This window comes from Columba livia, chromosome 10 (genome assembly GCF_036013475.1).
Source record: "Columba livia isolate bColLiv1 breed racing homer chromosome 10, bColLiv1.pat.W.v2, whole genome shotgun sequence".
Taxonomy (NCBI): Eukaryota; Metazoa; Chordata; class Aves; order Columbiformes; family Columbidae; genus Columba; species Columba livia.
In genome coordinates, this window is record NC_088611.1 from 9,003,755 (window position 1) to 9,016,655 (window position 12,901).

A 12,901-nucleotide genomic window follows, 5' to 3' on the forward strand; every position below is an offset into this window, starting at 1 on the left:
AATTGCGGCTTATTGCTTTCAGTACTTGTGAATTAGAGATAATGTGAGAATTTTATCTTATGACAGATTCTAATGTGGACATTAACTTCTAGCAGTGTACTCTATGGGAGTTGCTTTTTCTGTCTGCTTTAATTCAGAGCAATGACAAAAGGTCAGTCAGAAGCTCACTGGAAATGTTGAAGGTCTTTTTGCATTTGGTATTGATTCACCTGCCTGTTTCCATGTTCACCTGAAGACTAAAGAAGCAATTTGTGTTGGAAAAAGAAATTTTCTGAGAAGGTAGATGTAGCACAAGGCTAAATAGCTGTGTATGGTGAATTTCTCTACAGGTATGAAAGTAGGAGGAGAAGAAATCAGAAAAAAGGAAAACTGTACAGTGGCTATAATAGGGTATTTTTCTGAGTTCCTCTCCGTTACCTACAATGGGTTTTCTTTTTCCTAAAGTGAAAGCAGAACCCGTTTTTCAACTCTTGATAAATAAGGTATTTTATATGTAATGGAGCATACTGCCTGCTCTTCATGCCTTTTTGTGTGAGTTGTTACTTACAGTAAATACCGTGCATGCAACCAGGTATGGCCAATCTTGTCTGAGGAACATCTGTGTGATATAAATATGCATATATGCATAAACAGTTACTTTCACTTGCATATATGTACGTGTAATCATACTTGTGTTCGCAGTGTGGAAATCTATTGTTCTATGCATACATTATTGTATATTATGTATATATGATAATATGTTTGCATAAGCAGTCAGTAACTTTCTATTATCATTTTGTTATTCTTTCCTGTGCCACAGAGAATAAAACCTTCTATTTAATATGCTAAAGCTCTCTTAATGTCAATTTCATTCATAATAAGTGTAGGTTTAGATGTTTACAAACCAAGAATGCCTGGTTTTAGAACTAAAACTATATTTATGTTGAATTATATTTGTGTTGTACAGGAAGATAAAGCTATTATACTTCACAGTTCAAGTGTGATACTATATCTGATCAAAAAATAGTCCCTTTCTGAGTATCTCAGTAAAAAATTGCATGGTGCTTTTGTAATATCTAGTAGAGAAGCTTGCAAATAATAAACTAAGATAAGCCCTCAATAAGTTGAATCAATTGGCAATGTAAACCCAGTTTCTCTAGTTTCTTTCCTTTATACTTGTTTTATATTATGCTTGTGATTTTACGAATACAACAGCTAAAGTAGCTGTTCAAATTAATTTAATGTATAATGATTGCTTGTTCTGTTTTGTTGTTTTCCAGCTCCCTCAGGCTCAAAAGGTAAAATATTTTAATCAAATCTTAGTCATTCAAAGTAATCGCCAGTCCTCATATTTCCATGGTGTTGTGAGTGCGGTACAATTGTGATCAGTGAAACAGTTCACTGTAATGGGGGCTCTGGAGTTGTGCAGCAAGAAGGGTTGCTGACATCAAAGCCAGCTAAGGTACTTGCTGAGAGCAGCTCTTCAAACATATGAGCTATTTTAACATGATAGGCATACAGTAGCCTTCAACTTTAAAACAACAGGGAGGCTATTTTATCAACAATTTGAAATAATAGGAACAGTAAAAAAAAATCACCCCATTACTCCATGTGGAACATCTCTGGATCATTTTGTCTCTATTGCAGAGACTGCAGACCCTATGGTATGGCTGGTAGCCTTTCACTGCTCCCCACTGTCTCTGTCAACACACCTTTGAATATGTCCAACATTTGACTTCTCTAATAGGTTGCACACAGTTTTTGTATTATATGCTCTTGTCTTTGAACTTCTGCATCACTATGATGTGCTACTGGTCACCACTGCACATCATAGTAGCACAGTGATTGTGGCAAACTCAAAGAATTGCTCGATGCCTGTTGCATCCTCCTTGTATAGTTCACAAATATAATGAAAGCTTCCAGAAAACAGAAAATCTAGATGCTATTTTGTGGTTTACAATGAAAAACATTAAAATTAAAAAATGAATGCAATATAATGGGAAATAGCAATACTCATCCAAGTCATGCTGATTGACCTAGGTAAAGGACATTTCATAAGAAATGTCATACCAATTAATCAGTTAAATGTCACTGTTGTTAACAGTCTTGGATGATGATAGTAGTTCAGTTTTTAATGAAAGCTGTAGGTTAAGTAATCTTCAATTAATATCTGTTGCAGAATGGTCAGGGCATCCACAGAACTCAAAACTTTAAAATGGTTAATCAATGTAGCTCATCAACTTTTAAATTTAAAAGGCAAGAAATATGAGCATGGGAGCTTTTAGCTTTATGATGTTATGTATATTTGAAATGTCCTTGCTTGTGCAGCTCAGAAAATTTCTCTTTCAAATCCACAGGTAATATCTTATTTGTCTGTATGTCCACAGGTTGTTCTTGTGTTTTAATAGTTGCAGAGCCTACCAAATCAAATGTGACATGGTAAAAAAACTAGTGGTGTGTTTTTGTGTTGTTGTTGTTGTTTTTTCTTCTGGAAATAGAAGGTTTAAAGAAATCTTTCATTTATAGCTTTGTGGAAAAGTAGAAGGACTAAAAGATTGGCTAGACTGGCTAACTATGGCTTTTTCCTGTTTACATACTTGTCTAAAAGTTTATGCAACATGCTTCTCTTAGCAGTTTGCAGAAAGGAGACAGAGTGATGTTATAATATGCTGGTGCAGAAAGATCTAACCAGTCAGGCTCTTTACCAGATTGAATAATGTGGTGCTCTATTATACATTCTGATGTCCACAATTCGGAGCTATTAAATAATGTTCTGGTTCAAATTACTCAAGTTCAAGGTTAGTGAAAAAGCACACAGTTTTCATGGGAGGTCAAAAATGCCAATTTTCACTGTGTTTACCCCTAGAGCAAACTAATTCAGAACTAAAGCCACATATTTTGTGTATATATGCATAATATCTAGTTGACAGTATACCACTTTCATGCAAAGAAAGGAGAGGGGTGGAAAGGAAGGAATGAGATGGGGAATGAGGACAGAAACAAGTAATCCACAAGGGCTTTTGGTAGCTTCAGGTAAGAAATAAGTGTTTTCATAAGCGTGGCCTGATAGCTTATGAACAAAACAAGAGAATCTCTTGTGATCTGCAAGATCTGCAGGTGAAGGGAAGCAGCACAGGGCTGATGCATGTCTTCATGAATTATTTAGTCACTAGTGTACATGTTTTGCCAGATGGTGTCTGAACTTGTACTGTATTTTTGTTGGAATCTATGTATCATCTTGCAATTCTTTTCTCTATAAACATTTCAGTCATGTCTCTCTAAACACGTTCACTTTAATCTTCAAGTGATCCAAAAGAAAAATATGGCATTCCAAGTTTACCTTTAGTATTTTATAGCCATTATAAATACTTGGTCATCTTGATGAAATGTGTTATGTCTTGTATGTGAAACACTTTAGCTACAGTCTTCTCAGCATTTAATCAATGTTCTATGGTGATTAGCTATTAATTTTGAAGACTTGTAGGTTCTCAACTGTCTATAGCAGTTAAATAACAATTAAAACCTGTTACTATTATGCGATCTGCTGTAAATCAAATTGTCGCAAATTCAGAACTGGAATGCAGGTGAAATGAAGTATGAGGAGTTTAAGATGGATTTTTGTTGCAACATCATATTTGTCTGGAAAAGATCTTTGTGATATACGCTATGCTTAAAATAGAAAATGCCACCCCCCACCCCACAAACAACAACAACAAACAAACACACAGAGAAACAACAAACAAACATTTCAGGTGGTAGAAATGCCGATTTAATATGGTTGTGTAGCTCTCAGAAGAAAATACATCTAGGAAGAGCTAAGGTATGTAAAAGAAAGACCCACTATCCAGACAAATTAAATAAATTAATGTGAATTTTGTATGTCATCTAAGTTGCTTTTCTGCACACTTTTAGGTAACCATCCCACGGGGCTGTTAAAATAGTAATAAAACTAGCTAATAACTCAAATTCACCAATTTGCAGACTTTTTCAGTTTGTCTTCCAAAATGACCTTTATTTTTGAAACACTTTTGAGAGGCAGCTTTTGTATTCATCCATGAGCAAAACTATTCTTCCTTAATAGCTCAAAAAGGTGTTTTGTTTCCTAGTAGGAAAGCTTTACTTGCTCTCTTGAGTAAACACAGCAGGATTCAAAATCTGTTGTCCTACTCCTGCTGTGATGTTTTGTTCTACTTAGCTTATGTGAAGAGGTAGAAGTGAATAAATTAGGCACACAAACCAGAAGCAGATAGCTGTGTTTAGGAACATTTAGGATTTTTTTTCATTGTTTTCTCTTGGACGGAATAATATTTCTCCTCCACACAGAAATGTTTGATTATATTTTTTTGCCCAAAAGTTCCTGACATCTTTCTTCTCTCTTTCTGTGTTATCCCTTAATTTCTGTAAGTAGTACTTTGCCCTCCTTTTATCTTGATGCTATCATCTTTCAGCCATTTGGGAGCATCATTTGTCATTCCCTGCATCATTTACCTTCTTATACTTTGAAGTGTTGAATTAACTGTCACTGGGAATAGAAGACAGAAAATTTGCAAAGTCATTATTTCATTGAAGTGCATGACTAGAGATTTTAGCATTTTATAAAATCATAGGAGTTAAATTGAATCTAAGGAAGGACAAGGTAATAATAAAGTAAACATGTTGACACTGGTTCCTTTGGAATTAAGTTGGGTGATCCATTCAGAAAAGTACATTAAAATTTTCACTTACATGTAATCACAATCTTAAATGTAGTTTCCAAATTTCTGTCTCACACTCCTTAACAAGCAAGCTGACTTTTAATAACATTTTTGAGTCAGCATTTTGCACACTCTAAGTAACTTTTTTACAATGTAAGGGTTGGGTTTTTTTAATTTCTATGTGCTAAACACAGAAATATCTCTTTAACTTAATACACTCACAGAGGTTCCTATATTGTCCCAGGCCATAATTTGTATCTGAGCCAAAATAATAGCTATTCCTTATTTTTGTAGTTTATATAAAACATAATTAAATGCTGAAATTTCAGTTCTCTGATGCTCCCAGCCTGCATTGTGACTTTACTCAGCACGTAAAAGCACAGTAGTCACGGAAGAAGACAGCACCTCATGGAGGAAGCCTTTGTGGTTTGGGGAAAGGAAGAAAGGGGATGGGTTCAGAAGGTGGCAGGGTTATAACACAGTAGTGATGGAAAAATCAAAAGCTTCAGAATGAACCTCATTCTTCAGATACATCCCTACAGAACTGCTGTCTGCTGTGCATAAGGTTTCAGCAGCAGCATTTCTGGCAACCACTCTCCACACTGGTGCTTTGTCAGAGTGCTCGTGGTTTTCCCATGCCCTACAGTTTCACCCTACTTTCAGTCTCTCTGAATATAGTAACGTTTGTCCTCTACTTTTCAATTGCTTTTTCACAAGGCTCTATCAGCTATGCCAGCAGACCTTCATTTTGACTTATTTCCTCACTCAAGTCCCTTAAGTTCTATTATATTCCATTTCTACAGACCAAAGGTTCCTGTGTCAGCATAGCCCACCTCAAACAGTTGCTCGAGTGCCACTGTTTAGCCCCATCGCACCTCCAAACCTTGCTTCATTTTTTGATTCAAAATGCTTGCTCTTATTTTAAGCTCTCTCTGCTAGTTAAAATGGCCTATGGACCTTTTCTGCTTTTCAACCTGTTGGTAGTTTATTTAAATATTGTGGAAATCAAAGCTCCTGTTGTGTTATGGTGAAAAATCAACCAGGAATACTGTAGATCCAGAGAGATCAGACTTCAAAGGAATATTATTAGGCTTGAGATTAGTCTATGAACAAATTTGGTCATTGTTGTGGTTATCTGATAGTTTCCATGAATTGGAATTAGCAGGAGATGAATCTGACTTTACTGTTTGCTGCAACAGGTATCCCGTTCTGTGGAAATGCACTACAGTTATTCTGTAGTGATATTCTTTCCTGTTTATGTGTTTCTGGAGTAATTCTGGAGCCTGCCTTAATCTTTGTCCTGGGAAACAGATGTTAGTGCTAGATGCGAAGCTAAACTCTCTTTGGTTCTTATGCTTTGTGTGAGGAATAAGTGGATGCTTGTTGTTTCTTGAGATTTATTTGGAATTGTGTTGAGGGGTGTTGACCTTGTACAGCAAGGAGAACTAAAGCAAAAATTAACAGCTCAGCATAAAGGCAGAAACTTGAAGAATTTCTTAAATGGTTGGTGGAGCAACAACTGCTGCATTATTAAAACTTAATTGTACACTGGCAGTACTGAAAAAGAGAGATGCTCAGTCAACATAGCAAGGAGTCCTTCTTTTTAGTTGTTTGTTTTCAGAGAAGAAACTTGATTATGAAGAAATACCTTACTGCAAAAGAACCCTGCCTGTGTATCCATGGTCTGCCTGTGTTCAGGAGTTCCAGTCCACAGTGTGCCTTTGCCACAAGAGGGGCTGTAATGAGCTTTCATGCTGCTTTCACATTACTGTGGAGAATTCATTTGAGATCAAACCACTGGTGCAGACAGCAGAAGCCATTCACATCCCATATATCATTGGGAACTTCCAGACACATTCACTGGTCTTGTCCTGCCTGAGGAAACAGGCAGACCAATACTGGTCAATAAATTAGTCTGACTAGTAGAATGGTGAAGGCTACCGAGGTTTGAGGGAACTGAATTTAGAGAGGAAGCACAGACTGTTGATGAAGGAAGATGGCTTCATATGTGAACTGGCATAGACAGTCTGTGTTTCATGTCATGAAAGTATCTTCCTGATTCATTAAGGGGGATGCTGCAGTCCTTAATCAAAATGAATCAGTCAGAGAACAAGTTAATTGCATTGGAGCAGAACAAACTGAACTAAACTTTAAGTAATTTTTTTTTGTTTTTATTATTTAATTTATTTTTTTTCTTCCGTCTTCCCCACCCCCCTAACCAGAGACCACTGTGTTTTATGGGGCAGCCTATTTCCTCATTTTACATTCCATGCATGCAAAATAAAGCATTCCAACGTTAGGATGGATAAACAGTTTCTTGAATAAAATGTCTTTGCAGAATTCCTGTGATAAGGTAAACTCAGGGTTTTGTTTTGAAATGCATAAGGCTCACATAGACAAGCTTATTTGGCTTTTGGAAAAAGCAGAAACTTCTTGCTATACTACGGGGAATAAATATCTAACAGAGTAAGAAAAATATGAAGGGTCAGGCATTTAGTGCATTACTGCATATAATCAGAGTTCTATATTGTTTAGCATGAAGGTGACTTACTCTGCAAGAGTGGAGGCTTGCTAATGTCAGACATTTAAGATCATTAGTGCTATTAGAAATACAGATCTAAATATAGGAAGTATATGTAAATATAGGAAAGTATATGTAAATAAATATTTGTTCTATAAATATAAAGAAAAAATATGGGCCTGACCCCATTTGCCTTTTTAAAGAAATTGCTCTCTAAGAAAGTGACTTTGATATCTGTAATACCTTTTAAAAGCCATGAGTAATTTATCGCGTGTTTTTCCATTTTTATTTTTCTGTTCTAAATTTTTGGATCCTTACATTTATTTTCTCATTTCATTTTCATTTGGCTAATATTAATTTGCTGACTGAAGCATCTGACAATGTCTTAAGCATTGCTCTTGAATTCTTATATTTTATTTGTGTTAGCCTCCTTCTGTTTCCAGTAATCCAAACCCAAGACTCTGAATAAACTGGAATTTGCATCCACTTCTGAAACCAGGAACTACTTTCTTTGAAAATTGCAAAGTACCTTGACAAGCTTGTCTATGCAAATATGTTTAAGCAGAGCAAAATTCTAAGTTCACAGATACTATCACTGCCATAAAACAGTTAAATCATTCTTGAGTGATTACTTTATGGTTATGTTTTGCCAATATTCCTAAAAAAGCAACAACAATTAACAGCTGTCTAGAATTCTCAGAGACCTAAAGAAATTAGATGCCCAAATCCTGGCAAAGGTGAGTGGGATATGAAAACTAAATTTCTTGAAGCATCTTTAAAAATTTCTTCCCTAGGAAATGGAAGCCATATCCAACAAAAACGTGATTTGACACTATTTTTGTACGATTCTACCAATTTTGATTTGGTTCCATCTTATGCCCTGAAGGATGTTGTACTAATCTGGGAAGTGTTTAGATGCATTTGAATGCTGCTTCTTATATTGCTTAATTTTATAGCTAAAAATACTGTGTAAAAAAAAAAAAATTCAAAAGGCACTTCAAAGCACATACTTCTTCCTTAGTTCACATCTGTTGTTAGCCTCAAGTCTTGGAGCTTGCCAGTGGAATTTTTATATTCCTGGAGGGTTGGGGATGAAGCAGCTTTTGTTTCCTTGAGTTTTTCTTGATGTAATGTAATCACTTGAAGGAAATAAAACCACAGTAATTGATATGGTGCTAAATAGGTTAAGAGACAGGGCTTTAATGTCAGTCGGAGCCTCTGGGTGTCAACTAATATGGTGCCCCAAGTAAAGAATAAGTTTAGACACTCATCAGGGATATAAAGGGTGGAGAAATAGAAAAGAGCTTGATTTGTTAATTCTTAGACTGATGTGTAAAGAGGCATTATTAAGCATTGGGAACCCCTCCCCCCTACAGTATAGTGGAAGAGAAATATATAGGGGAAGAAAAGAAATAGAGGGTTTTCTTAGAGAATAGAACAAGAATTCAAAACAGAATGTTGGGAGAATTGGAAGTTATTAGTGGCTCTGCATGTATATTTAGATGAGATTCCAACATTTGGGTGAAGTTTGGTCCAAATGATTTCTTATTTGTGAACATGATTGGTCTGCCAGCAGTGTTTTGTTTCAGCAGAAACCATATACTTAACAAACAACATTGTGTGAATTTATTTTTGCCAAACCTTACTCTTTGTTTCCCATGAACTCTGCTATCCCCCAGCATATGTAGGAGTTAGTAAGGATGAACCAGGTAAACTTAGCTTGTAACTTTAAACAGTTTTGCATCATTAGACTGTGGGGAATTATTAAGCCACATAAACCATACCTTTGTAAAAATAGCAGTAACTACTAGCATTAGTTACTCTTATTAGTTACTCCTAAGAGACCAGAAGGACAAAATTGGATAAGGTACAGCCCGTTTAAAGATTGAGATTAAATTGATAGTCCTTCATGTGTCAGTCATTCCCAAAGACCTCTTCACTGTATGTAACTAGTAACCATCTCTCTGGTGGTGTTATTGCATTATATTAGGATAAGTATCATCTTCTGTATAGACAACAACACTAAAAAAACCCACCTGATTCCATGTGTAACCAAGTTATTTCTTGCCTGCATCAAACCATGCATCTTGTGCTTCTTTAACAAAGCAAAACAAAACAAATTCTTCAAGATGTTTCCTGTAAGAAACGTTTGACTACAGTATTTTGTGAGCCTGTGACTTTATGATGCCCAGTTGATGAGTTTGGGAATCATGAGGATTGTCTACATATGATAACTGAGTAACCAAAGAGTTCAAAGTGTTTATTATTCATTACAAAATAACCTGAACTTCTAAATTTAGTACAGTCATTCAGAAACTTATCATTATATAATGATTTTGTCATTCTGAGTTTGGGATATTTAACGTTTTTCATTAAGTGTTAACTTCTAAATAAGTATTTGCTGATGATTAAAAAAAATCCTACCCAGTCCTGAGGATAACAGTGGTACATGTTCATTCTGAATATAACTAATATAAGCTGAAGTTTTAGCAGTCATTAGAGAACATATTTCTGGGTTTTGTTCTCAGAATCACTAAATTTTTCAAACACTTGCATGAGCTGTTACAGAGTTCTGCTGTATGTAAGAAATTGTCAGACTTCCAAAGCAACAATGCGAAATACCTAGATCATGGCTTCCTTTGCAATTTTTTTAATGGACTCTAGCATTAAGTGTCTTAGCAGAAATACCCAGTGGCTAACATTCTACTATTTCAAAGTATTTCTGCCAAAATGTCATTGCCCAGGGAATAAAGCTGTGCTTCTCCCCAGCAGTTAATTCCTCACAGTCTAACAATTTTTGTGAAGCAAACACTGCAGCTTGAGTTGGTGACTCAGTGAAACATCCCAAATACAAGTTGTCTGTCATCTGGTTATTTGCTGACTCCACTTATGGAAGTGGCCAACAACCTGTTCATCTGCCAAGCAAACAAAAATCAAAACAGGCTGCACTATAAGTTTGCACTTCTGTAGAAATGATGGCAGCAGCCAACCTTCAGTGGTACTTGTAGATGTCATAATTACAGTTCAATAATTCTCTTCTTGCTTCCATAGTTCGTTTTGAGAGTTAATGACCTGTTCTCTCAGAATTTCCCAGGAACTCCAGGCTGTTTTTCCCCTTCATTTAAAGAATCCCAAACACCCTAAAACTTAACTGACAGTCTCTTGCTTGGCATCCTATCAAAAAAATTGTTTCTAGTAATCTCTTAAGAGCAAGTGGACTCATAAGATAATACCATACTGATACTTGACAAATATATAATGTCAGAGAAGAACATCCCTGGGCAATCATATAAAATCTCTAAACACTCCAAGATGTCACCCCATAATCGGCAGAATGCTTTTTCACTTCCTGGTGTACATGTCTTTGGGACTATTGACCATCATACCACAGAAAGCTTCTCTCCATACAAATAATGTCAGCATGCTTGACTCTACTACTCCAGCCAAGGAGAGTAAATTCTTAGGCTAGTTCAGCTGCATTTGCATTCAGTGCAACCTCTGAACTCTCAGTGTTTTGTTGTTTTATTTAATGAGTTACTGTTGCTTGGTAAATCAAGGATTACATTAGGGCTGGAAATCTCTCTCCTTTTTAAAAAGGAAAACAAAACAAAAAGAGCAAACATGATCAAGTTTTTTCTACTTCTTGTCCCTGTAAACTTTCTTGATCCTAAACCCCACTTGTGTTCCTGTCTGATGTCTGCAAACATTTCTCATCACCTTGAGATAGTGCTGTGCTTCAGGAAATATACTTGTTTGGGAAACTGAGACCCTATTGATGCAGACTGGGATCTGCAAGACATGCAATATTCTAGATTTTATCTGTCTGATTTTCTGATGGGAAACATTCATAATATGAAATATAATTAATAAAATATCTTGGTCATAATAAATGACTTGTGTTCTGAAAATCTGCAGAGTTGGTAGCTGTTGCTTCATTAATAACACAAGCTTAGTTAACAAAAATTTAAAATTGCAGCAAGTCTCAAAATATGTATTAGAAATACTGCCTGAGATCAGAAAATGTGACACTGATGTAGGGGTAGTAGGAGAATATCACAGCTGCAATTGGGCATGACTGTCATGTATAATATTTCTCAAGAAGATAATCTCTATTGCCTTGGCCATTTGGCTAAACACAGATAGGACAAAGTTGACTTTGTGTTCTACAAAATCTCTGGTTGTGATGATAACTGGTTTTGTCATGCTTTTAAATGTTGGATAAGCCTTTTCAAATTCAAACATCTTCCCAAATTGTAGGGACAGAAAGAGTTTAACAGTAACTCTCAACTTCCTGCTCAAGTTGTCTTTTCTGTGTAGATGGTGAAGATCTGCAGGCACACAGAGCAGTGCTCATCTTGAGCACCAGTCACCCCTAGCCTTGTGGCAAAGGTGTAGTCTGGCCAGGAGGCATGAAGATCCCATAGTCTGAGCAATGTCCCTCTCCTGTGGCCAATGATAAGCATTCTACATGTTTCTCTTGAATGGAACCAAGGTCAGGAGATCTGTTTTCTCCCTAAACTGAAGAAATACGTGATGTGCAGAATCAGCTAATGCTTCGTGCCACCTCTTTGTCTGGCAAACTGAAACTGGATGGAGCAAAGATGCTCCTGGGATCCTGACTGGCTGTCATCCTTTCTGCTGCTGTGTTAGCTGATGAGATCTTGGTCTGAACCACGAACAAAGTGCATGTAACTCATGACCTCTTGTTCCTTGCTGGGAGAAAACAGCCTGAAGCAATGCTGGCAGAGATGACACTGGGAAAGATGTAAAGTGGAGCTCTAGCTGCTTTGCTACTCCTCATGCTGCTTCTACAACCCGCATTTCAGCCCCTTCTTATCTCTCATGGTGGATGGCAACAGGAATGAAGATGAGGCATCTTTCTTGCCAATGCAGAGGGTGGTGTGGGCAGCGCTGGGATCCTTGAGATGGGGCCAGGGCTGGGCTGGGCTGTGCTCACTGCAAGTCTAACTACATAAGCATCATTTAGATAAGTTGCCTTATCTCATTTAAAATGAAGAGGGTGTAATTGAAAAATGCAATCACATGTCTTTAATTGTTCCTTAGTTCTTAGAGATAGTATTTCTTTTTCAAATCTAGCTTGCTGACGATCAGGGATTGGTGTTGATGACAACTGTTGCCATGCCAGTATTTAGTAAGCAAAATGAGACTGTAAGTACTCAGACTATTTCTCATGTGATAATAGGGTGCCTGCAGTGAAGTTTCTTTCAGGGGCCTAATAAAGTTTTAACCTACTCTAAAAATTGTTCTTCTTTTTATTTTGTCTGCAGTTAGTGTCCCTTTGTTAGCATAAAAATGTGGACAAATAATCCCAAATAACTATGCTCTAGAACCATAGTAAAATATTGAACCCTATGTCTAAGAGAAAATATATAGCTTTTTTTCTTTGCATTGATTTGCTTCTATTTTATAGACTCATAGTTTAATTAGTCATATGTCTATTATGTATATATCTGTTTATCTTTACTAATTTAACAGACTATTTGAAACTTACTTGTACTTTCCTCTTCAATGCTTAATCTTTCTCTTTTGTTTATCAAATGGCAGGAAATATTGGGAAAGAAGGGAGTAACGTATTTTTGACAGTAGTTTTTCATTCAAAAATCATTTTGCATAAGGAAGTTTTCTGTTGAAGGACTCAGCTATCAAAAGTTTGCATGCCTTTTCTATGTGAATTGCAGATAAAGTA

General features: G+C 36.3%; 1 protein-coding gene across 9 annotated transcripts in view; it reads left to right on the plus strand.

Annotated features, from left to right (window-relative positions):
* Window positions 1-12,901, plus strand: part of CACNA2D3 (calcium voltage-gated channel auxiliary subunit alpha2delta 3) — a 458,229-nt gene that overhangs the window by 335,266 nt on the left and 110,062 nt on the right. For 6 of the 9 annotated variants that reach the window (XR_010475065.1, XR_010475064.1, XM_065075322.1 and 3 more), the window contains 2 exons: window positions 1,260-1,277; window positions 12,292-12,363. The exons of 1 other annotated variant lie outside the window; for it this stretch is intronic. Coding sequence is in view for 6 of the 8 variants with exons in the window: in XM_065075322.1 (XP_064931394.1) it covers window positions 1,260-1,277; window positions 12,292-12,363 (90 nt within the window). In the remaining 2 variants the exon portion in view is untranslated. The remainder of the gene's footprint in view (window positions 1-1,259; window positions 1,278-12,291; window positions 12,364-12,901) is intronic. 2 more of the 9 variants (XM_065075319.1, XM_065075320.1) reach the window with 2 other exon arrangements.